Source organism: Mirounga leonina, unplaced genomic scaffold (assembly GCF_011800145.1).
Source record: "Mirounga leonina isolate KUSES-001 unplaced genomic scaffold, KU_Mleo_1.0 Mir_173, whole genome shotgun sequence".
NCBI classification, from domain to species: Eukaryota; Metazoa; Chordata; class Mammalia; order Carnivora; family Phocidae; genus Mirounga; species Mirounga leonina.
Genome location: NW_023270447.1, coordinates 59,266,787 through 59,292,426, shown reverse-complemented (window position 1 = coordinate 59,292,426; position 25,640 = coordinate 59,266,787). Strand labels below are relative to the sequence as shown.

Sequence of the window (25,640 nt, the reverse complement as noted above, 5' to 3'; positions counted from 1 at the left end):
GCCAATCCATTCTTCACACTACATCCAGAGTTATCTTTTCAAAAGGCAAATCTGATCATGTCATTCTCCTACTTAAAACCTTTTAGGTAGTAGATCATTTTCAAAAATGGCCATAATTATTCCCTTCCCTGTACTCACATCCCTTTGTACAGTGACTTTGCAGCAACTCCCATCAAGAGGTAGAGTTTATTTTACCATCCCATGAATCTGGGCTGGACTTGTGACTGCTTTGGCCAAAAGAATGTGGTAGGAATGACGCTGTTTCAGCCCTTTCTCCAGTATACAAAATTAAAGGGTCTCACTCAATTCTGCCCATAAAAATTCCATGCCAGAATACTTTCAAACACAAGAAGACACTCTGGATCTATTAATGTCCTCTTCCAACAAATCCATTGGTTCTTACTGTATGTTAGGCCATGTATTAGATACTAGGGTTACAAAGACAAAAATACAATAATTGTCTTCATATAACTTATAGGCCAAAGTAATAAAGGGTTATAGACATTATCTAGAAACCTCTACAGTATACAGGAGACCAAAAAGGAAAGAGTCAATTTTGCCTAGTGCAAAGAGGGTCAGGAGAAGCTTCATAGAGAAGTAATTTATGAACTTAGTCTTTTTTTTTTTTTTTTTTAAGATTTTCTTTATTTATTTGACAAAGAGAGACACAGCGAGAGAGGGAACACAAGCAGGGGGAGTGTGGGAGAGGGAGAAACAGGCTTCCCGTGGAGCAGGGAGCCCGATGCGGGGCTGGAGCCCGATGCGGGGCTCGATCCCAGCACCCTGGGATCATGACCTGAGCCGAAGGCAGATGCTTAACAACTGAGCCACCCAGGTGCCCCAATTTATGAACTTAGTCTTGAAAGAAGAGCAGGTATTTAGCCAGGTAGAGAAGGGTAACTGGTTGAAGGAATGCTGGGTATGATGAAACAAAAGGACAGAGGTGTGAAAAAGAATGCAGAAGTCAGAGACCTGTAAGCAACTCTCCATTGCTATAGGGTAGAGTGTTGGGTAGGGGTTGTAGTGGGGAATGGTGAGATACAAGGCTGAAAGGGGTATGCATGCTTAGATGACTAAGGGCCTTTGGGATTTTGTGCCTTATTTTACAAGCTATGTGTTTATAGGTGTAGAGGGAAAGTGGTAGTAGAAAGCAAAGTTGAAAATTTGAGAGAGTGCTAGAAAAACTCATAGAGCAAGGTTCCAGAGGAAACAGAGGAGAATGGGGTAAAAGGCGTAAGTAAAGGGATCAGGAAACTTCTTCCTCTAAGGCTAGAATAAAAGTGAAAGTGGGTCTAAGTAAAGATAAAATTATGGGTAGGGATAGTATGCTGGGGAAATCAGTATCTGTTAGTCAGGATTTTCTTGCAGGAGGAGGAGGCAAATAATTTTCTGAGAGAGCAAGGTGGTGATGGTTGAGAATAACTAAGAGAAGTGGAAGGGTTGGTTCAGGAGAAGTTAAGAATGCAGAGTGGTTTTTAAGGGTTCAGCTAAGATTGGAACCATGAATTTATAGTGGTGCCAATTTATAACATTGCATAATATTCTTCCTGAAGACTCAAATAAAACAGATGTAGGAATAGACAAAATAGATGTTAGAGTGAGTAATCCAAAGTTGAGGGTTATGAGGGCAGATACTGCAAAAGGACAATGAGTGAGGATATGGAGGGAAATGCCTGAAGTCACACATCATAGAGTCTAGACTAGATGAAGAAGGAAATGAGGGAGAGAAAGAGGAAAAAGAGAAAGAGGGAGGGAGTGAAGGAGGGAATAGAGGAACTGAAAGATATAGAGACTGAAATGAAAGAAACAGTTTTCTAGGTAAAGATGGCAGATTAAACACAGGCATTAAGCCCTATTGCTTTTTTTTTTTTTTTTAAGATTTTTAAAATTTGTTTACTTGAGAAAGAGAGAGAGCATGAGCGGAGGGGAGGTGCACAGGGAGAGGGAGAAGCAGACTCCACTGAGCAGGGAGCCAGCCAATGTGGGGTGTGGGGCATGGGGCTTGGGGTGGATCCTAGGATCCCATAATCCCAAGATCCCAGGACCCCAGGACCACGACCTGAGCCAAAGGCAGATGCTTAACCAACTGAGCCACCCAGGCACCCCAGCCCTATTCCTTTTGAAAGCTCATTAAAGTGACAGTAAAGGGTTTCTGTTGTTGTCCTCATTGTTTTTTGAAAGGGTATAAACTCCAAAGACAAAGAGTAGAAGAGAATAGTGAAACAATTTGGAAGGTGGATGGTGGTTGCAGATTCAGCACATCTAAGAAAGCTAAATCCCAAACCAGCCATAAGGAAAGCTGAGGAGCAACCTGATTTGTCCTGCAGAAGCCCTAAAATGGTCAGGAGTTGCAGCATAGCTTTTACCCACCTAGAAAGGAGATTGGAAGATTTTCCTCTGAAGTCTGTAGACAGTCCAAAAGAAAAGGCTTAAGGATACGGACATGAAAATTCTTTTACAAATAACCTGTCTACATCACTTTATGGAAGTGAGAGTTAAAAGTACAGAGGAGGGCGCCTGGGTGGCTCAGTTGGTTAAGCGACTGCCTTCGGCTCAGGTCATGATCCTGGAGTCCCGGGATCAAGTCCCGTGTCGGGCTCCCTGCTCAGCGGGGGGTCTGCTTCTCCCTCTGCCCTCTTCCCTCTCGTGCTCTCTGTCTCTCATTCTCTCTCTCTCAAATAAATAAATAAAATCTTAAAATAAATAAATAAATAAATAAATAAATAAATAAATAAATAAATAAAAGTACAGAGGAGTAAGAAAAAGAGTCTCAGTGCCTAGACTGGTCAAGATAACTTGGGAAAGTTTCTTGATTCTGATGTCCATGAGTCACTCTGCAACCCTCCCCACAAAAAGCTTCAAATTAGAGAAGTACTTTAGGAATTATGGCTGGTTAGTAGCATTGGGGATATTAATTTAGATAGTATTAAATAGTATTTCAAGACTTTCCATACCTTTGGGAAAATAATCAAGAGCATAAACCTATTTCTCATTATTTGGAGTTCCAGAAATACGTGATCGTTGAGGTTTTGACTTAAGTCCTTTTCTTCCCAGATTTAAATGTCTAAACTTAAACAAGACCAATGTGTAAACATTTTATCCCATTTTAAAAGATATCCTTTAGAAGCTTGTTTTAATATTATCATTACCCTTCCAGTGAAAAACCTTCACTAGTACTCAAAAGAAAACAACATAATACTGGAGAAAAGCTACATGACTTTCTTATTAAATATTTGGCACAAACACCTTTTACTTATGAATTATTAAAAACACATGTCTTTCAGAAATAGGAATTTTAGAGCTGGGGGGCATCTTTAAAGAAAAACTAAGCCAATTTCAGTTAGGGAAACTGAGGTTTAGAGAAGCAAAGTTATTTGCTCAAGGTCATATAGCTGGTTTGTCTCTAAACTAAATTCCAAAACCTCTAGACTTTAATTTCCAGTACATACTCTTTCTACCAGCAACACTCCCTTCCAACTACTTGTAATGCCTCTCTAAGTCATGAATGCATCAATTTGACATGTAGGAAAGGTGTGCTGTCTTCAAATCCACTGATGTTGTGGAATCTGGGGCCACTGGAGTGAAGTTACCAGTACCGTCTGATGACTAAACAGCTTGCTGGGAAGACTGCCTCTGTACCTGACTATAGGGGTAGCAGTAGTCCTACTCTAGCAAATGTCTTATTTATTTATTTTTTTAAAGATTTTATTTACTTATTTGAGAGAGAGAGAATGAGAGACAGAGAGCATGCGAGGGAGGAGGGTCAGAGGGAGAAGCAGACGCCCTGCTGAGCAGGGAGCCCGATGCGGGACTCGATCCAGGGACTCCGGGATCATGACCTGAGCTGAAGGCAGTCGCTTAACCAACTGAGCCACCCAGGCGCCCCTAGCAAATGTCTTATAATATTTCCCTTTTCAGGACCAAATATGCCTGAGGTCCTCAAAACAGAACACTCTCTTTGCAATCAAGGAAACACTTCATCTTCTCTCAGAAAGGGAGAAAACAAAGGAGATGTACATTCCATTATCACTGTTTCTTTCTCCTACAAGCAGTATGAAGTTAGAAAACTTTAAAACAAGAGGTTTCAGGCTCTCCTATATACACAAAGACCTTTTCCAAGATAACTTTGGTGTCTGCCCAATAAGAACTAGCCCTCGCCTTTGGGAATTCAGTTTAAAAAAAAAAAAGATAGGAAGTATCATATTCTCATATTCAAAAGTGCTTGAAAAATCTGAATTTAATTAGTTTTTACCCACCATCTCATTGAGGCCGGGAGGAGCACAATACCCCAGAGGGTCATAGGAATGGGGGCAAGAATATTTTTACTGCTCACTTATCTAGCCAGCTGCCCTATTATAACTACAAACCAAAGATCCTGAATCCTTGGAGTGTGTAGATTACAAGTTAGAAGAATGGAGGGAAAATAATCTGCCAACAATCAAAAATGTAATCTAGTTCTAGGAAACTGGTGTTAATGGTGTTAATGACCCCAGTGCTTACCCAAGGCCCCCAACTCAGCAGCTATGAGGGAAAAATACATCTCCATCTGCTCTTCATTTTCACCTTACGTCTGGCTATTTCCTTCTTCTTTGCTCCTATCAAGCCCAAACCTTGCTCTCTTTGGCAGAGACCACTAGGATGAGGCATTTACTAACAGTCCACCATATGGAGCCATCAGCTAGTTCCCAGGGAGGTGAAAGAGAAAGCAGGAGACAGTCTCCGCCCTCTAGTTGTAATTACAGAAACATATGACTAGCTTCTAAGAACTTAATGTCTTAGCCTGCCAACTCTAATATAGAGCAAAGCATAAACATTAGTGCTTGATGGATGCATAAATGAGTTGGGTCCCTTGTTTCACATAATAATAGATAATCACAGTTCTTTCTGCATTCCAACGGACATAATCCCTTGACTCTTTGGAGTCTTGTGAATTTAGCAATGCAACACTGTGATAACTTTTTAGGTCTTATACCTTAAATCTATCCTGCATACTGCTGTCAGATTATCTTTCCAGAATCCTGAATTTGAATCATTTCCCTTTTCAAAAAGTCTTTAATAATTCCCCAGTGTTCAAGGCCCTCTGTTATCGTACCGACGTAACTTCCCAGCCTTATCTCTTAGTATTCCCCAACAGGGACCCTCAATTTGGGTCAGACTGTTCTTAAAGAAATCTTGCATACCCTGTCTCCACACATTTGCTCATAGGATTTTCCTCACGCAGGACCCAGCTTCCTATGTCCCTTTCCATACCTGATCTATATCCATCCTTCAGGTCCAAATTTTTCTCTTACATTTTCCGGACCACCTGAGCCCCTAGGGACTGCTACCTCCTCTAAATTCTTAGAACCCTGCTGGCTGTAATTGTTCAATATCTGATATAGGTTGCTATTGTTTGTTAACCTTTTTTTTTTTTAAAGATATATTTATTTTAGAGAGAGAGTGCGCGCATGTGCACATGAGTGGGGGGAGGGGCAGAGGGAAAGAATCTTCAAGCAGATTCCCCGCTGAGTGTGGAGCCCACTGACACAGAGCCTGATCTCCCGACCCATGATCATGACCTGAGCTGAAACCAAGAGCCTGACACTCAACTGCTCAACTGAGCCACCCAGACACACCTGTTTGTTAGCCTTTTATATGCATAATCTTATCTTCCACTGAGGTGAATAAATTCTTTGAGATTGTCTCCTGCCTCAAGGATCCCCTTAAATACTAAGACAGTGATTTGACCCGAAGAGGTAATTTGATAAACATTTGTCAGTTGAACAATGTGTTCCTGAAAAATAGAAAGGCTGAGCTAATGGGAAAGGCCCAGATCTGTCCCTAATTAGGTAAAGGATATGAAACAAACCCTTTTTCCTCTGGCTTTCAGCATCATTATCTGAAATATAGGTGACTGGACTAAGTGATATTCTAGCTGTGGCAGTCTATGATCTGATCTTACAACTAAGATCATATTTTCAATGCAATAAGAGATATTATTTAATTGTATCTTATGGTGACCTTTTCTAAAATACAAAGAACACCCCCCCGCCCCTGGTTCCTAAAATTTTAATTTTGATAAATGAACTTAGAAAAAAAGAAAAAAAATCCATAACAAACCCCTTCTTTTTCTTATAGAAAGAATTCCAATTCAGTCAGCTATATCCTGGCTAAGAAATAAGCTGTGTTAACAAGGTACCATCATAACTATTCCTTATTGAGAAGAAAAAAAAAAGAACTCCAATGGAGCTGGCAAACTACAGCCTGCCAGTTGGATGGCCCTGATGTCTGTTTTTGTAGATAAAGTTGTACTGGAACACAGCCATGCTCATTTGTTACATATCTTAGGATGCTTCTGTGCTAAAACAGCAGAGTTGAATAAACGTTAACACCATATGGTCTGCAAAGTCTAAAATATTTAGAATTTGCCCTTACAGAAAAAGTCTGCCAATCCTTGTTTTATATCTCAACATTCATCACAAAGTGCCAAAGCCCTAGATTACAGACCCTTAATCACAACTGGTCACTAGGTGATCTCCCACTAATTCGTTCAACAAATATTTATTGGGATTTTTTATTTTTATTTTATTTTTTAAGATTTTATTTATGTATTTGACAGAGACAGACACAGAGAGAGAGGGAACACAAGCAGGGGGAGTGGGAGAGGGAGAAGCAGGCTTCCCGTGGAGCGGGGAGCCCGATGCGGGGCTCGATCCCAGGACCCTGAGATCATGACCTGAGCCGAAGGCAGACGCTCAACCATCTGAGCCACCCAGGCGCCCCGGGATTTTTTTTTTTTTTAAAGATTTTATTTATTTATTTGACAGAGAGAGAGCGAGAGCAGGAACACAAGCAGGGGGAGTGGGAGAGGGAGAAGCAGGCTTCCCGCTGAGCAGGGAGCCCGATGTGGGACTCGATCCCAGGACCCTGGGATCATGACCTGAGCCGAAGGCAGATGCTTAACGACTGAGCCACCCAGGCGCCCGGGGATTTTTTTTTTTTTTTAAAGATTTTATTTATTTATTTGAGAGAGAATGAGAGACAGAGAGCACGAGAGGGAAGAGGGCAGAGGGAGAAGCAGACCCCCTGCTGAGCAGGGAGCCCGATGTGGGACTCGATCCCGGGACTCCAGGATCATGACCTGAGCCAAAGGCAGTCGCTTAACCAACTGAGCCACCCAGGCGCCCGGATTTTTTATTTCTAACTAAATCATTCAATTTCCTCATCTGTAAAATGGCATATTATAATATCTACTTCACAGAGTTATTGTAAGCATTATAAAGCCTTTAACACAATGCCTGACACAAAATTTGAAAAATGAGAGCAAATATCATCATCATTATCACCACCACCACCACCACCACCACCACCATCACCACCATCCTTTCCTGATGTCCTAGGAAGAAGCAGGCTCTCGCTGATGGCCATGACCACCTAAGTGAAAGGAGAGAACCCTAGCCTCCTTGAAGCTTGACTTCATGCTTAGGAAAGAGCTTTATTTTGACAGCACTCAGATTAACCACAAAAAAACGGAGGGGGTGGCACCTGGGTGGCTCAGTCGTTAAGTGTCTGCCTGTGGCTCACGTCATGATCCCAGGGTCCTGGGATCGAGCCCTGCATCGGGCTCCCTGCTCGGTGGGAAGCCTGCTTCTCCCGCTCCCACTCCCCCTGCTTGTGTTCCTTCTCTTGCTGTTTCTCTCTCTGTCAAATAAATAAATAAAATCTTTAAAAAAAAAATAGGGAATGCTCTTTTGATACAAAATGGCAGTTGACCCCACAAGTCCTCTGACACCAGATATATCAAGAACTCGGTATCTTTTTCAGAGTTTATTAGGAAAACAAATATGATTTGAGTTCATGAACACCTCTCTTGAGAAATTAGAGTGTGCTTGCAGTCCCAAACTTAAGCAACAACATTATAAGACAATGTGAAATTAAATGATGCCACTGACTTATCACTACCTCCTAAATCAACCATCTACTCAAATTTGGTAACAAACCAATTTCCTCACTTGTGAGAACTGTAATTTTTAAAAAGCTGAACAGCCTAAAAAATTTATATAGTTTTTTCTAATTTAATCCAACAAGTAAATGGTGAGAGCCTACTTTTTTCTCTCTTTTATTTTTTTTAAGATTTTATTTATTTATTTGAGAGAGAGAGAGAGAGATAGCAAGAGAGAGCACAAGTGGGGAAGAGAGGGAGAAGCAGGGTCCCTGCGCAGCAGGGAGCCCCATGTGGGGCTCGATCCCAGGACCCTGAGATCATGACCCGAGCCAAAGGCAGCCACTTAACTGACTGAGCCACCCAGGTGCCCCTTCTCTTTTATAGTGTTGGTCATACCTCTCCAATATGCATAGAAGTTGTCTGAGGAAATAAGTATGTTTTATGTTCTTTTGGGGATCCTTCAAAATTCTGAACAATGAAATCTAAATAACTCATTGGTGGAAGAAAAGATTTAAAATCAAGCGCCAATGGTGGGAGGATGGGTTGGCCTGGTGGTGGGTATTAAAGAGGGCACGTTCTGCATGGAGCACTGGGTGTTATATGCAAACAATGAATCATGGAACACTACATCAAAAACTAATGATGTAATGTATGCTAATTAACATAGTAAAAAATAAAATAAAATCAAGCACCAGCATCAAGTGATAAATAATGGATACCTAAAATGTGATGTATATCCATACAACAGAATATTATTCAACAATAAAAAGGAATGAAGTACTGACATAAGCTACAATACAAATAAATCTTGGAAACATTATGCTAAGTGAATGAAACCAGCCACAAAGGCCACATATTATATGATTATATTTATATGAAATGTCCAGAATAGGCAAATATATACAGATATAAAGTAGATTAGTTTAGGTTGCCTAGGGTGGGAAGGGAGGATTGGAGAAAAACAGGGAGTGACTTAATGGGTATTGAGTTTCCTATTGGGGTAGTAAAAATGCTCTAAAAAATTGTGGTGATGGTTGTACAACTCTGTGAATATATTAAAAACCACTGAACTGTCACTTTAAATGGATGAATTGTACATTGTATATTTATAGCTCAATAAGGCTGTTATATTTTTAAAAAGAAAAAACAGGGGCGCCTGGGTAGCTCAGTCAGTTAAGTGTCTGACTCTTGATTTAGGCTCAGGTAATGATGTGAGCTGGCATGAGAGGGTACCATCCCAGGAATCACAGACACATACAGTATTTGCACCTACTTTTCTCAAATACACAGAACTGTATACTACAAAGAGTACATTTTACTGTATATAAATGACACTTCAATGAACTTAAAAAAAAAATCAAGTTCTAGGTAATTAGAAACAATCTAAATGTCCAGCACTGGGTATGTTTAGATAAATGATGGTATATGTATATATTCACATGACAGATAATTATACAGCTATTGAAAACCATATTAAAAAACTAAGAGGATTGTGATAGTCAGGACAATGGCCTTTCAAAGATGTCTACTTTGGAACCTGTGATTGTATTACCTTATATGGCAAAAGGGACTTTGCAGGCACAATTAAGTTAAGGTTCTTGGAGATGGATAGGTTATCCTAGATTATCCTGGTGAGCCCAATATAATTACCAGGGTATTTATGAGAGGAAGACAAATAGTTGACTAAGTACTTTTTGTACATTTTTTTTTTTTAAGATTTTATTTATTTATTTGAGAGAGAAAGAGTGCACGCATGAGTGTTGGGGAGGAGAAGAGGGAAAGGGAGAAGCAGACAACACCCACCCCCCTTGCCCCCAGCAGGGAGCCCAATGCAGCGCTTGATCCCAGGACCATAAGATCATGACCTGAGCCGAAGGCAGACCTTAACCAACTGATCCACCCAGGCACCCCACTGACTAAGTACTTTTTAGCTGATATGTCATTTAATTCTCCCGAATCATCTAGCCCTGAGTGCTCAAATGCCAGCCATATCATTGGGTCTGACTGCAACACCACAAATCTAGTGGGCTGCCATTTGAATACTCTAGGGTTTATTTGGTTCTGCAGACATGTCTACAGTGTTGGACAGATGCTGCCTACACTAGCTGGAGCCTTTTCCTTGAGCTATGGATATAGCCTGAAGCCCCTGAAGAATGAGAATCAGCTCTAAGCAGAAGTTTCAGGTGTCTGATTCACTTTCATTATGCTTCCATTTACTCCTGGGGTGCTGGAAAATTCCTTTAGACTGATAGAATAAATGACTATCCCTTTATAAAATATTTATAGAGAGAAGAGCAGCACTATTGGGCCACAAACTGGTAAGTTGAACAGGAGTGGGTTTTGAACGTTGGTACATTACCATCATCCAAGAAGCTTTTTAAAAATGCCCATCCTATGCCAGACCAATTAAATAAGAATCTCTAGTGGTGGGGCTCAGCCATCAGCATCTTAAAAAATGTTCCCCAGGGTTGAGAACTATTGGTCTTGTGAGAAGAGCAGAGAAGAAATTAGTGCTTACAGTAGTGAAGCTGGAAAGACTCTGATTGAACAGATATATATTTCTTGGTACATGCTCAGTCAGGAGTTATAAAAGGCGTGCATGTTATTACATAACATTCATCATAGTTTTTATACATGCAGAGGCCAATGCATCAGGTTTCCTTCCTGAGAAAGAAAATAATTTAATAATCCAGGCAGCTTAATTCTACAATTGCAAAAATGATCATCCCGAGGGTGAGAAAATTTGCTTTACCAGGTGGTAGCAAACCACGAGGAAAACCATTATTGTGTGTCGAAGTCTGGATTCACAAGAAGTGAGCTGAGACAGCATTTGGGGGGCAAGATGTTTATTAGGGATCAATACCTGCAAAAGGAAGAGGAGGAAGCAAGACAGGGCAGAGGCAAACTGAACTGAGATGCAGGTTCCACAAAGCCTCGGCCAACCCAGCAGGGAGCTCTGGAGCAGGTATTGCCTATCAGAGGGACTGGGCCTTTAAACCCATCCCTCATTTAGTCTTGGGATGCAGGCTGCCCCCCCAGCAAGGGTATGACCTCAGGCAATGTGGCTCTTACAGATGAGGGAGATCCTGAAGGTGACAGCTAGAGGCTACTACACTACTACGCTCCTTATAGATGAGCAGCAAATCCTTCCTTGAAGGGGTACCTAGGCATTTTACCACTATGTCTATCATATGGCACTGTAACAATGAACCCTGTGGGTCAAGAGGTGGTTCCTTTTCTCAAGAATTCATTCTAACCCAGGCCTCTCTCCCTAGAAACACAAGAAAGAAAAATTATGAGACTGTTAGTTGCCAATGTTTAAACAACAAAAACCCTTCAAGTTTAGTAAGACCATAGGATGACTGCCCATTTCCTTAATGTTTTGGACCGAGCTGACAGTTTGTCCAAGATCTTAGCTAAGACAGGATGCATCCCACATTTATGTCCACATGACTTTCCCTACTTCCAAGATATGTGGGGAACAAACTGAGGTGGAAAGGAAAGGAACTGTGCTATATAAGCACATTATTTTTTTCCTTCCAAGATGTCTTTCAACTTCACTATTTATGGAAAACTCTTGATCCAGAGCCTAGAGATTTAGAATCTATTGGTCATCTATAGTTATATAACAGATTACCTCAAACTCAGAGGCTTAAAATAACAAACTATTATCTCAGTTTTTGGAATTGGGGAGTGGTTTCATGGTTGTGACTCAGGTTCTCTCAGGAGGCTGTAGTCAAGCTGCTGGCCAAGGGCTGCAATCATCTCCAGGCCGACTGGAGGAGAATCTGCTTTCAACATGCTATTGACAAGTCTCAGAATATCTGCTTCCAAGCTCATTAATGTGGTTGCTGGCAGTTCCTCACCACATGGGTTTCTCCATAACCTGCTTGAATGTTCTCATGACATGGCAGCTACCTGTCAAGAAGGTGTTTTTTTTTTTTTTCCCTTAGAAGGGCTCATAGGTGCCGTATCTGTGAGTCCCTTCATGTTTGAGATTTGTCTTCCTGTTGCCCTTATATTTATCTTTGAAAAAAGATTTTACTTATTTATATGAGAGAGAGAGCATGCACACGCGCATTAGCAGGGAGGAGGAGAGGGAGAGGGAGAAGGAAAGAATCTCAAGCAGATGGTGCTGAGCATGGAGCCTGATGCAGGGCTGGATTTCATGACCCTAAAGTTTGGTAAGTTTACTAGGATAGATCTGGCCAAATTTTCTTAGAACACACAATACTCTTAAAATTTGCAGATTCTTTTAAAAATATTTTATTTATTTGATAGAGAGAGAGAGAGAGAGAGAGAGAGAGAGAGAATATGAGTGGGGGAGGGGCAGAGGGCGAAGCAGGCTCCCGCTGAGCAGGGAGCCAGATGCAGGGCTGGATCCCAGGACCCTGGGAACATGACCTGAACTGAAGGCAGAGGCTTAACTGACTAAGCCATCCAGGTGCCCCATAAAATTTGCAGATTTTTTTTTTTTTTAAAGACTTTATTTATTTATTTGAGAGAGAGAGACACAGCAAGAGAGGGAACACAAGCAGGGGGAGTGGAAGAGGAAGAAGCAGGCTTCCCTGCGGAGCAGGGAGCCCGATGCTGGGCTTGATCCCAGGACTTTGGGATCATGACCTGAGCTGAAGGCAGACGCTTAACGACTGAGCCCCCCAGGCGCCCTAAATCTGCAGATTTTTACTTGATTCAGGAATTTTTATTGTATTTTATCTTGTTTTTAATTAAAAAAAATTGAAATTACATATGCACATACTTTATGTAAGTAAGGTTAAGTAGTTTCTCGAGGCTTACAATGAAAAATTTCAGTCCTCTATTCCCTCCCCTCCCCATTTTCTGTTCCCCAGAAGCACCCATTTTCAATTCTTTTAGTGAATCCATTTAGTATTTATATCTGTATTTCTAATAACATTCTAATATTGATATTTCTTAGTTTTTCCATTTCAGACATTATCTGTTGATTTCCCACTATGGAAATGAGGATTTAGCTTTCTTTCATCACCAGCCCTGCCCCTACCACATATACCCATACTTCCTGTAACTTCTATCTTCCTAATTTTACTATTTTGGTTAGTTCAATAATCAAAGTTTGTTATTATGACTTCAGCCTTAGGTATTGGCTATTAACTTTTTTTTTTTTTTAAGATTTTATTCATTTACTTGACAGAGAGAGAGAGCACAAGTAGGCAGAGCGAGGAGAAGTAGGCTCCTCATGAGCAGAGAGCCCGATGTGGGGCTCGATCCCAGGACCCCGGCACCATGACCTGAGCCAAAGGCAGACACTTAATGACTGAGCCACCCAGGCGCCCCATTGGCTATTAACTATTAAAGAGGAAGTTTATCTCTCTTATCTTCCCTTGTGTCTCCAACACACTAACTCTCCCTCTCACCATTCTGAAGTAATTATCATAATTTTGGTTAGATCAAGTCAGTGATTACATTACAATACATATATAAACATTAGTTACAGCTGAGACATTCAGTAACTAATGGTTTTTTTCCTGCATATTTTTGTTTGCCTTGGTATTATTGTTTTCTCTCATTTCTTAGTTTTCCAGATACTTATCAATAATTCAACCCCAAACTAACCACCAAGTGCTCAAAACTCCTCTCAAAATGTTGAGATGCATCAAGTATTCTGTCATTTTCATAAGAAGAAATATGATCATCCTGAAGAAATTATTCCCAAAGTTTTCTGACCTATTCCAATCTGGTCTGATTGCCATCTACACTGGTGTTACCCTGGAATCATCATCATCCTAGGGATTCTTTTTCCTATAATCCCATGTCTTCTCTTTCTTAGGTTATGCCAGGTTTTGGTGTTACAAATCCTGTAGCAGCTTTCTGAAAACAGATGCTTGGAAAGCAAATGTCTGTAAAATGCTTATTCTACTCTCACACTTGATTGACAGTTTGACTACATATAGATTTAAGAATTTTGAAAGCTGCTGTTAAAAGTTCAAAGCTGTTTTAATTCCTTTATGTATGATATCTCCCCTCCCATCTGGAAGCTTGTTGGATCTTCTTTTTTTTTTTAAGATTTTATTCATTTATTTGACAGAGAGAGACACAGCAAGAGAGGGAATACAAGCAGGGGGATTGGGAGAGGGAGAAACAGGCTTCCTGCAGAGCAGGGAGCCTGAAGCTGGGCTCGATCCCAGGACCCTGGGATCATGACCTAAGCTGAAGGCAGACACTTAACGACTGAGCCACCCAGGTGCCCAGGATCTTCTCTTTGACATCAGTGTTACAACAGTAAAATGTTCTCACATTTCACAATGACAACCTTGGTATGTTTCTTTTCATGCATTCTGCTGCGCACTGTTTCTTTCAGTCTAGAAACCCAGCTCCTTTCATTCTGAGAAATGTTTTTTATATTTCTCCACTGATGCTATCTTCCCCCATTTTCTCTGTTCCCTTTTTCTGAAACTCCTAATATTCAAATGTTGGACCTCCTAGGCTGCTTCTTTAATTTTCTTTTTATTTCTCTATTTTTCATCAATTTGTTGTTTTATTCTGCTTTGTGAGACATTTTCCAAAAATTTTTTCAAAATTTTCAACCTTTCTATTGAGTTTTTCATTTTTACCATTAGCACTTCCTTCTTCTCTAAGTGCTCCCCTTAAAAAAATTTTTTTGAGTATACCTGACCACAATGTAGTGACTCAACATCTCTATACCTTATGCTATCCTCGCAAGTGTAGCTACCATGTGTCACCAAAGAACGTTATTACAGTATCATACTGTAATACCCCCAGATCTGATTACAGATCATACTGTAATCATACTGTAATATATATATCATATATAATCATAATGTAATATATATTCCCTAAGTTGTGCCCTTTATTCCCATGATTTATTCATTCCATAACTGGAAGCCTGTACCTCCTACTCCTTTACTCATTTTGCTCATCCCCTCACTCTCCCTCCCTCTGGGAACCACCAGTTTGTTCTCTGTATTTATAGGTCTGATTCTGCTTTTTTGTTTTTTTTTTTTTAAAGATTTTATTTATTTATTTTAGAGACAGAGCACAAGAGGAGGGAGTGGGAGAGGGAGAAGCAGACTCCCTGCTGAGCAGGGAGCCCGATGCGGGACTCGATCCTGGGACTCCAGGATCATGACCTGAGCCGAAGGCAGTTGCTTAACCAACTGAGCTACCCAGGCGCCCCTGCTTTTTTGTTTTTTATTCGTTTCATTTTTTAGATTCCACACGTAAGCAAAATATATAGCATTTGTTTTTCTCAGTCTGACTTAATCACTTAGCATAATACCGTCTAGGTCCATTCATGTTGTTGCAAATGGCAAGATCTCATCCTCTATAATGGTTGCATAATATTTCTCTGTGTGTGTGTGTGTGTGTGTGTACATACATACCACAACTTCTCTATCCATCTATTGATGGACACCCATCCAGTGCGCTGTCTTTTTGTTTTGTTGATGGTTTCCTTCTCTGGGCAAAAGCTTTTTATTTTAATGTAATCACAGTAGTTTATTTTTGTTCTTGTTTTCCTTGCCTTAGGAGACATATATAGAAAAATGTTATGGTCAATGTCAGAGAAATTACTGCCTATGTTCTCTTCTAGGAATTTTATGTTTTTAGGTCTCACATTTAGTCTTTAATCCATTTTGAGCTTATTTTTGTGTATGATGTTAGAAAGTGGTCCAGTTTCATTCTTTTTTATGTAGCTGTCCAGTTCCCTCAGCACCATTTATTGAAGAGACTGTCTTTTCTGTATTGTATATTCTTGCCTCCTTTGTCATAAGTTAATTGACCATATAAACCATGGGTTTATTTCTGGGCTCTCTATTCTGTTCCATTGATCTCATGTCTATTTTTGTGCCACTAAATGCTCCCTTTTTAATATAGCAATCTGCTTTTGGGTTCATGAATGCAGTATTCTCTCATCTTTCAATGAGGGCAAGGATTTTGGTATGTTTTGTTTGCTGCTGTATTCCTAGCTCCTAGGATAGTGGTATTAAGATGCTCAAATATTAATAAATCTTTCTGAATAATGGTACCTTTTTTGAAGTTTTCTTCTCTCTGAACAATTTCTGTTGGTTTTTCTTTTTGTTTTTTTTTTCCTGTTTGTTCTGGCCTCTAGATCTTGTAATCCCTGTTTCTTTTCTGTCTAAATTTAAGAGTGGCACAATATATATCTCACTGTGAGCACCCAACATGTGGTAAGCTTTGTTAATTTTGAAATTCAATGTAGGATGACGCAAGAAGTGGGTTTTCCAGTGGGAATTCCCTGATGTCTGTATCTTTAGGTCTCCTCTTTTTTTTTTTTTTAAAGATTTTATTTATTTATTCATGAGAGACAGAGAGAGAGAGGCAGAGGGAGAAGCAGGCTCCCAAGGAGCAGGAAGCCCGATGTGGGACTCGATCCCAGGACCCTGGGATCATGACCTGAGCCGAAGGCAGACGCTTAACCATCTGAGCCACCCAGGTGCCCTAGGTCTCCTCTTGGACTGTCTTTTACCGTAGAGAAGAATCCTCTAATGTCCTTGCTTGACAGGTGCAAGCCTGGCTGCTAGTATATAGAAGCTAAGTGGGAAACAGAAACTGAAGACCTCAAGATATACATTCACTTAATGCCCATTTTTTGTATGGTACCTCTAACCTCATTCATGCCTAGCATTGCCCCAATCCAGAGATCTTTTGTTTTACCCTCTTCTGAGAATAAATCTCCAGTCTTTTGCTAGCGTTACGAGGTTTGGGCAGAGGAAATCTGAGGATCTATCTACAGTTTGGACAAATTTTCATGTAATCCAGTTTTTAGCTTCACTTGTGGATATACTTGGTGTTGCTGAGTCTTGACTCTAGAGTTTTGTAGGGTAAATCAGTTTGCAGTTCAGCTTCCCCCACTGCTGGCTTAGCATTCAGCTTTCTCAGGTATGTTCAATTGTCTTGCTTTCCTTCTTCCAAACTTTTGTTGTTGCTCTTTCCTTTTTCATCTTTAGTCTTCTGGATTTACCCCTCTCTAAAATCCCCGTATTGCTGTTTTAGTGGGGTTTCAGAAGTCAACGTATTTACTCAGCCCTTCTATCTTTATATTTAAATCCTTAAATAAAATTAGTTTACCAAGAAGTCCTTATATCTTTGAATATGCCTTTTGGTCACGTGTTTAGTTCTCGTTTTCAGAGACATTAATTTATTGAGTCATCTTTGTCTTTTTTTTTCTATTAGATTCTCTATAATTTTTAATCATTTCTTTTTTCATCAAAATCACTAAATACCTCAAACCTTTCTTCTTTGTCAATAATTTGATTTTCAGTGGTATCTGTTGTGTTCTTTGCTATTTTAATTGGTGAGTTGTTTTATAGTTGTATAGCTGTATAGTATAGGAAATGATAATCACTGAATTATACTTTTTTCAGGATACACTGTCTTTTGTAGAACATTTTTCTTGCTTTCATTTTGTTTGCTGTATGTTTGTATAGTTGACATACTGATTATTTTGGTCTTGTTCATTCTTGTTTTATTTGTGATATGATATGGATGAGTTCTTACCTCTCATCCTCCTGTATCTGAGACCAACTATTATGTGAATAGTGGTTATTTTTTCCTTTTTGTTTATATTGAAGTATAGTTGATACACAATGTTACATTAGTTTCATGTGTACAACACTGTGATTTGACACCTTATGTTATGCTTACCACAAGTGTAGCTACCATCTGTCACCATACAATGCTATTATAATATCACTGACTATATTCCCTGTATTGAACCTTTCATTCCTGTGACTTATTCATCCCATAATTGGAGGTCTGTACCTTCTACTCTCCTTTACCTCTTTTTGCCCACCCCCACTTCCCTCCCCTCTGGCTGCCACCAGTTTGTTCTCTTTATTTATAGGTCTGTTTCTGCTTTTTATTTTTTTTAATTTTCTTTTTTTAAAAAAGATTTTATTTTATTTATGAGAGAGCATGAGCAGGGAGGAGAGAGAGAGGGAGAGGGAGAAGCAGACTCCCCACTGAGCAGGGAGCCCGCCTGGGATCATGACCTGACTGAAGGCAGATGCCCAACCGAATGAGCCACCCAGGTGTCCCATCACATCTTTTTTTTTTTTTTTTTAAGATTTTATTTATTTATTTGAGACAGAATGAGAGAGAGAGAGAGAGAGAGCATGTGAGAGGGGGGAGGGTCAGAGGGAGAAGCAGGCTCCCCGCCGAGCAGGAAGCCCGATGCGGGACTTGATCCAGGGACTCCAGGATCATGACCTGAGCCGAAGGCAGTCGCCTAACCAACTGAGCCACCCAGGCGCCCCCCATCACATCTTCTTTATCCATTCATCTACCAATGGACACAGGTTGCTTCCATATCTACTGTAAATAATGCTGCAATAAACATAAATGCACATATCTTTTCAAATTACTGTTATTGTTTTCTTTGGGCAAATGCACAGTAGTGCTGGTTCTTTTGTATTCTGTGTACTTTTCTGTGGCTTCAGGGAATGATGTGAGTCAGAGGGATAGAAGGAACAAAGGGAACACAGCTAAGGTACTGCAGAATCTTTGTTAAAATATTTTTCTTTCCTGAGATTCTGTTAAATATTCTGTTTCATTCCACATAATTAAGGGGTATAGTCTATTCCTACAGAGGAATAGTTTCCAGCTTTATATTACTTCACCTATTCATTTTTAGGCTTGACCTTTTGTTTCCGTTAAAGAGTCTGCCTCATTGTTCATTTTCCCTGCTTCATCATTTACTTGAAAGTAGTTGTTCCCACTGCTTCTCAGTCAGAATTAGACAGAAGTGGAGATATGTGCTCAGTTTGCTTCTTTCCAGCTTTGGAGCTATTAGTGAGAATTTGCAGATTTCATTAATACATCAGTATGGCTTCTGGGGAGTGGTGATGGGGTGGAGTTGGGAGCCGACCTTTATTCCTTTCTTTTTCTTTCTTTCTTCTTCTTTTTTTTTTTTTTAAAGATTTTATTTGTTTATTTGAGAGGGAGAGAGCACAAGCAGGGGGAGGTGCAGAGGGAGAAGCAGGACCCTGGGATCATAACCTGAGCCAAAGGCCAGATGCTTAACTGACCGAGCCACTGAGGTGCCCCTATTCCTTTCTGTTTCTCATCAGAATCCTGTTTCTTTCCTTGACCACCAGTTTTTAAGCTTTATTATATTTAATTATCTTACTTGGCCATTATTGAAATTTCTGTCAGTTTTATTTATTTATTAAAAAGATTTTATTTATTTATTTGTCAGAGAGAGAGGGAGAGAGAGCGTGCGTGCATGTGCACAAGCAGGAGGGGCAGCAGGCAGAGGGAGAAGCAGGCTCCCCACTGAGCAAGGAGCCCAGTGCGGGACTTGATCCCAGGACCATGGGATCATGACCTGAGTTGAAGGCAGATGCTTAACCGACTGAGCCACCCAGGCATCCCTTTCTGCCAGTTTTATGTTAATTTAGTTTTTCACATTTAATTAGGAATTAGTAGTAGGAACTTTGTGATGTAATCTGAAACAACCAATTTAATCTGGAAGTGATATTATGCATGTATTTTTCAAGCATTGTTTATTTGTTTAGAAACATAAATAATAATGTCTACTATTTTTTGACCACTTATTATGAAACAGGTGTTAGGCTGTTTTATATACATTTATTCCCCATGGCAGCCCTATCATTATCAAACCCATTTTTATTGATGAGACAACAAAGCTCTAATACCAAACTCTAATCCATTGGGGTAACTGGGCTGGCTAAAGCTAGAATTTAATTTCTTTTTCATTAAAATATATACTTTGAAATATGTCTCCTACCTCTGTTGTGCTAGATAGCAAAACATTAAATAAGACACTTTCCTTTCCCAATTTACTCCTTTCACATTTGTTTCATCCAGGCTCCAAACATGGGTTTTTTTTGTTTTGTTTTGTTTTATAAGCAGCAAAAATGGGTTTAATCAAGAATAACAGAGAATTGTAATCTGGGACAAGCAAGCTATGGCAAACCACAGACAAGTCCAACCCAGGCTCCAAACAGTTTTTAAACTTTCCTATGTACTGGTATCAGACAGTAGAGCTCTGAGTATGTGGCTTCTGATGAAAAAGTCCATGCTGGGCAAGCACTCAATAAATGCTGATTAAAGAAGATGTGACTGAGTTGCCTATTTGTAGCCACTAGGATGGCTACTATCAAAAAATAGAAAATAACAAGTGTTGACAAGGATGTAGAAAAATTGGAACCTTTGTGCACTGTTGGTGTGATTGTAAAATGGCACAGTCACTATGGGAAACACTATAGAGGTTTCTCCAAAAATTAAAAATAGAACTGTCATAGAATCCAGCAATCCCACTTCTGGGTGTATATCCAGAAGAATTCAAAGCAGGATCTCAAAGGGATATGTGCACACCTATGTTCACTGCAGCATTATTCACAATAGCCAAGAGGTAGAAGCAACCCAAATGTCTGCTGACAGATGAATAAATTTTAAAAAATGTGGCCCACACAATGGAATATTATGTAGCCTTAAAAAGGAAGGAAATTCTGACACATGCTAGAACATGGATGAACCCTGAGGATATTATACTAAGTGAAATAAGCCAGTCAACAAAGGCCAAATACCGCATAATTCCACTTATCTGAGGTATCTAAAGTAGTCAAATTCATAGAAACAAAAGTCAAATGGTGGTAACCAGGAGCTGGGGACAGGAAAAAGAGAAGAGTTGTTGTTTAACAGATGCAAAACTTCAGTTCTGCCAAATGAAAAAGTTCTGGAGATCTGTTTCACAACAATGTGAATATGTTTAACACTAGTAAACTGTACACTTAGAAGTGGTTAAGATGGTAAATTTTATGTTGTGTGCTTACCACCATTAAAAAAAAGAAAAGGAAGTTCTAGAACACTGTTAGAAAGACAGTCCTGTTCCCTCTTCTCCCCACAGCTGCTTTGCCCTACTGCTATGCAGGATTTGACTCTACCTTGGCAAGAAAAGACACAGGGAAAAGCTAAGCTTGTGCAGTGAAGAAAAGCCTTCATTCGCCTCATGGGAAAACAGTCACATACTTTTGTCAATTTCACACAGTATAATCTAGTTTTCATTCCCCCTTTCCCATCCACTGGGTGGTTTTATTTTGTTTTAAGACAAGGAGAATTGCCAGAAAGAAAAACCCTAGGGCTTACTTCTGCAGGATGGATCCCTTAATGACCAGCTCTTCATCCAAGTCCGCTTCATTAGCCATGAAGAGAAGCCTCTTTCCTGTGCTGTCCACTCCAATGAAGTCACGCTGCTCCACTGAATCATACAAAAGAAGGGAAATCAAACAAAGCCATTTGCCCCTGCCTGCATGACTAAGTCAGGGAGACAGGGCACCTGCTCACAATTCTCTTGGAACTAAATTCAGGATTGTCATATAGCATATACTTACCACAATGTTTAAAACATGGGTAGTCAAAATGTTTTTGTATTGTTCTAAAGGATATTATTAGGTTAACTGGTGAAGTCTGAATAAGATCTGTAGATTAAAGTATTGTAGCAGTGTAATTTCCTGTTTTAACAGACTGTCCTTTATTGGGTAGCAGTGAGGGGTGGGGTGCAGGATACACACTGATGTAGTTAAAGGTAAAGGTAATCATATCTGCAACTTATTCTCAAATAGCTGAGAAATATAATAATAGGATATGTAATATATTGTGTATACATATTATACAAGAGAATGATAGAACAAACGTTAACATTTGGGGAATCTGGGTAAAGGATATATAAGTTCTCTACTATTCTTGTAATCACTCTATAAATGTGAAATTATCTCAAAAACTAAGAGTTAAGGAGGTGGTAGATATGTTAATTAGTTTGACTGTGGTAATCATTTCACAATCACGTCTACATATATCAAAACATCACTGTACACTTTAAATATATATAATTTTTATTTGTCAAATATAAGTAAATAAAAATTAAAAATAAAAAGGCGAATAAGTGGATGATCCATAAACCCATTACATGGCACAGAAGGAAAGTATAACAAGGAATTCTTTCTCTGCAAATAATACCCTAGTTCTGGGGCACCTGGGTGGCTCAGTTGGTTAAGCGACTGCCTTCAGCTCAGGTCATGATCCTGGAGTCCCGGGATCGAGTCCTGCATTGGGCTCCCTGCTCAGCAGTGAGTCTGCTTCTCCCTCTGACCCTCCCCCTCTCATGCTCTCTCTCTCAAATAAATGAAATCTTAAAAAAAAAAAATACCCTAGCTCTGCTCACTATGGAAATGGGAATAACATTAAATAAAGACATGTACATTAATCAACATTAACTATATGTCTATTATGCATTAGATTTTATGCTGTATAAGAGAGCATTGAAAGAAAACAAGGTGTATATTTACTAATGTAGAGAGTTCTCTGGTAGACGGTGATGATACAGGCTGTCATATTATTGCTGTTTTCTGTGTTATATTTCTTTCTGCCAACCAGATTATAAATTCTTCAAAGGCAGGCTTGTGATTCCTTTATATCTCTTATAACATCTAGTACAGTGTCAGGCACTTAATAAAAACTCCTACTAATGTCTGTACAGTATCTGTCTATAGCTTACAAAAGCATGTTCACATAGAGGCAGCATAGCATCATGATAAAGAAGAGGGCCTCTGAGGCCTAACCACCTGGGTATAAATCCCACTTACCAGCTATATGTCTTTGAGCAAGTTACTTTTCTATTCCTCAGTTTCATCTGCAAAATGGGTATCATAATAGTGCCCACCTCACCCAGGGTTGTTATGAGGACTAAATCCGTTAATATTTGTAAAGCTCTTATAATGGTATAAGAGCTTAACTCAAACATTAAATGTTTACGTTTAAAAAATTAAACAAAATACATGCTCTCATTTGATCCTCACAACAATCAAATAAAGGATTTAATATCTCTTCAAAAAAGAGAGAAAAAAAAAAGTTGAGCTCTAGAACAATAATATTTCTTTTTTCTTCCTTTCTTTTCTTAAGCAGGCTCCACACCCAGTGTGGAGCCCAACACGGGGCTTGAACTCATGACCCTGAGATCAAGACCTGAGCTGAGATTAAGAGTCCGACGCTTAACCAACTAAGAAAAATATTTCTAAAGATTAATTTTTCGGGGCACCTGGGTGGCTCAGTCGTTAAGCGTCTGCCTTCGGCTCAGGTCATGATCCCAGGGTCCTGGGATCGAGCCCCGCGTCGGGTTCCCTGCTCCGCGGGAAGCCTGCTTCTCTCTCTCTCCCGCTCCCCTGCCTGTGTTCCTGCTCTCGCTATCTCTCTCTCTGTCAAATGAATAAATAAAATGTTTAAAAAAAAAAAAAGATGAATTTTTCTGCCTCCTACTGATAGACAACAGCTACTACATAACTGAACATGTTTCACTGTTGGCTGAAGCTGTCTTTATACCTAGAACGTAATGTATTACTCAAGTGTATAATGTGTTTAGCCCAGGTGCTTGAAAGCATTCTTTCCTTCAGACAGTTTCTGGTCATCTATTCACATGCAGTGTCTGAATCTAAATAGGGAAAAACTATCATAAAAAGTTATATGTTGGGGCACACGGCTGGCTCAGTCAGAAGAGTATGTGACTCTTGATCTCATGGTCATGAATTTGAGCCCCACACTAGATGTAGAGATTACTTAAATAAATAAACAAACTTTAAAAAAAAAAAAGTTGTATGTTGTTTCTTTTCAATAACCGAAATTAGTGAACTCTAAAGAAGGAAGCGTAAATAATGCCAATTTGAAGGTAAATTTTACAGGAAATTTCATTTAAAGCAAATTTTGCAGAGAATTTCAAATGCCACACAGTAGATATGACATATATCAATTCATCCATTACAAGGAAACTTGAGAATGTAACAGTCTGCAACAGTCTGATTATGAGCCAATATTTTAAAAAGAAACACATAGATGTTATTTTTGGATATAATTTGGAGTGCTTACTCTATCCAAGTCCTTCAGCCCACAAAACCTTGAATTACTGAATGTCCTGGGAGCAGTGATTTCCAAGTCCAATGTTCAGCTATGTGCTCTTTACTCACATTCCTCACTCTCAGGGTCCCCTCCTTGAATTTGCTTCCTTGTAGCTACCATAGAAACTAGGACCTCAGAATATGCTACAAATTATAGGAACTTGGGAAAGTCTTTCTGTTCTAACAAAGTAAATTCTACTTTGGGAGCAGAGCAGGTTAACATCAGAATGTCTACCCTAAGAAGACTACACAAATGAGATTAAGAAAACAGTTAAAACTATGAATTTCCATTAAAAAAAAATTCTGTCAACTACTCACATTTTTTTTTCTAGTTGATTTTTACTAGTCTGACTGACCCTTCTGTCTTCTCTATAGTCATTTACTTATCCATTCATTCATTCAACTAATAAATGTACTTGTGCACCTCCCCTATGACAGGCATTATGTTTATAGTAGGGAATTTCAACTCATTTTATAAGGCTAGCATGATCCTGATGCCAAGACCAGACAAAAATATTATGAGGAAGGCATATTCATTTATTATATAAGTATAAGGATCCTAAATAAAATATTAGCAAATCAAAACTAAAAATGTATATAGTAGTCCTTTTGCCTCGTTGCAGCTGAGAGAGCAAGACAGGTCACCAGCAGCTCTACTGGAGCCATTTGAGGAAATGTGGTCAGGGTTCTTGTTCTCACCATGGCTGCTCAAACCAGCATGGTCTGATCCTGAAATTTGGTCTCAATATATGCTGCCAGTGTTTCTGTCAGTATGCAAAGGATATAGGCTTCATTAAGTTGGATTAAGTGAACTTCCCTGAATGGGACATCCATTCTTAAATGTAGATATCCAAGGTACCTCCCTTAATGCCAACTCATTGTTAACTGTAGATAGCCAAGGTACCTCCCTTAATGCCAACTCATTGTACATAGAATAAAAATACTTCAATTATGGAAAAAAATGTATATAGTAGATTTAAAAGGGTTACAAATTTGTTGTTCTTCCCTTCAAGAGGTAAGGTCTAGAATGTAAAATGGTATAGCTACCATATAAAATAGTATGGCGGTTCCTCAAAAAATTAAAAATAGAATTACCACATGATTCAGCAATTCTACTTCTGGATATACCACTCCAAAGAATTAGAGGTAGGGTTTCACAGAGACATGTGTACACCCCTGTTCATAAAAGCATTATTCACAATAGCTAAAATGTGAAAACAACCCAAGTGTCCACTGATGGAGTAATGGATAAGCAAAATGCAATATATGCATACAAGAAAATATTCAGCCTTAAAAATGAAGGAAATTCTGCAATATGCTAAACACAGATGAACCTTGAGGACATTATATTATGTGAAATAAGCCAGTGACAAAAAGACAAATACTGTATGATTCCACTTATATATGGTACTTTAAGTAGTCAAAATCATAGAGACAGAAAGTATCATGCTGGTTTTCGGGGGCTACGGGGAGGGGAAATAGGGAGTTATTGAGTTCCAGTTTCACAAGATGAAAAGAGTTATGGAGATGGATGGTGGTGATGGTTGCACAACATTATAAATGTATTTAACAGCACTGAACTCTACACTTAAAAAAGATGGTAAATTTTATGTGTATTTTATTACCATAAAGAAAATTGAAGGGAAAAAAAAGTGCTCATGGGAGGAAAAGAAAAAAGAGGTAAGGTCTAGGTCCCCATCCTTTATATCCAGGCTGGCCTAGCAACTAGCTTTAAAGAATGCAATGAAAGTGATACAGTCTGAGTTCCAAGCTTAGCTGCAAGAGACCTT

The 25,640-nt window shown here is 39.4% G+C and overlaps 2 protein-coding genes across 5 annotated transcripts in view; one reads left to right on the top strand and one right to left on the bottom strand.

Moving 5' to 3' along the window:
- Window positions 1–25,640, bottom strand: part of EIF2B3 (eukaryotic translation initiation factor 2B subunit gamma) — a 133,764-nt gene that overhangs the window by 54,639 nt on the left and 53,485 nt on the right. For all 4 annotated transcript variants that reach the window (XM_035018720.1, XM_035018723.1, XM_035018722.1 and 1 more), the window contains exon 5: window positions 21,053–21,164. In XM_035018720.1, the coding sequence (XP_034874611.1) occupies window positions 21,053–21,164 (112 nt within the window). The remainder of the gene's footprint in view (window positions 1–21,052; window positions 21,165–25,640) is intronic.
- On the top strand, window positions 23,249–25,143 carry LOC118020371 (40S ribosomal protein S29-like). Its single transcript, XM_035020272.1, has 2 exons — window positions 23,249–23,288; window positions 24,479–25,143. The coding sequence occupies exons 1-2, from the start codon at window positions 23,249–23,251 to the stop codon at window positions 24,655–24,657; spliced, it is 219 nt and encodes a 72-aa protein (XP_034876163.1). The 3' UTR covers window positions 24,658–25,143.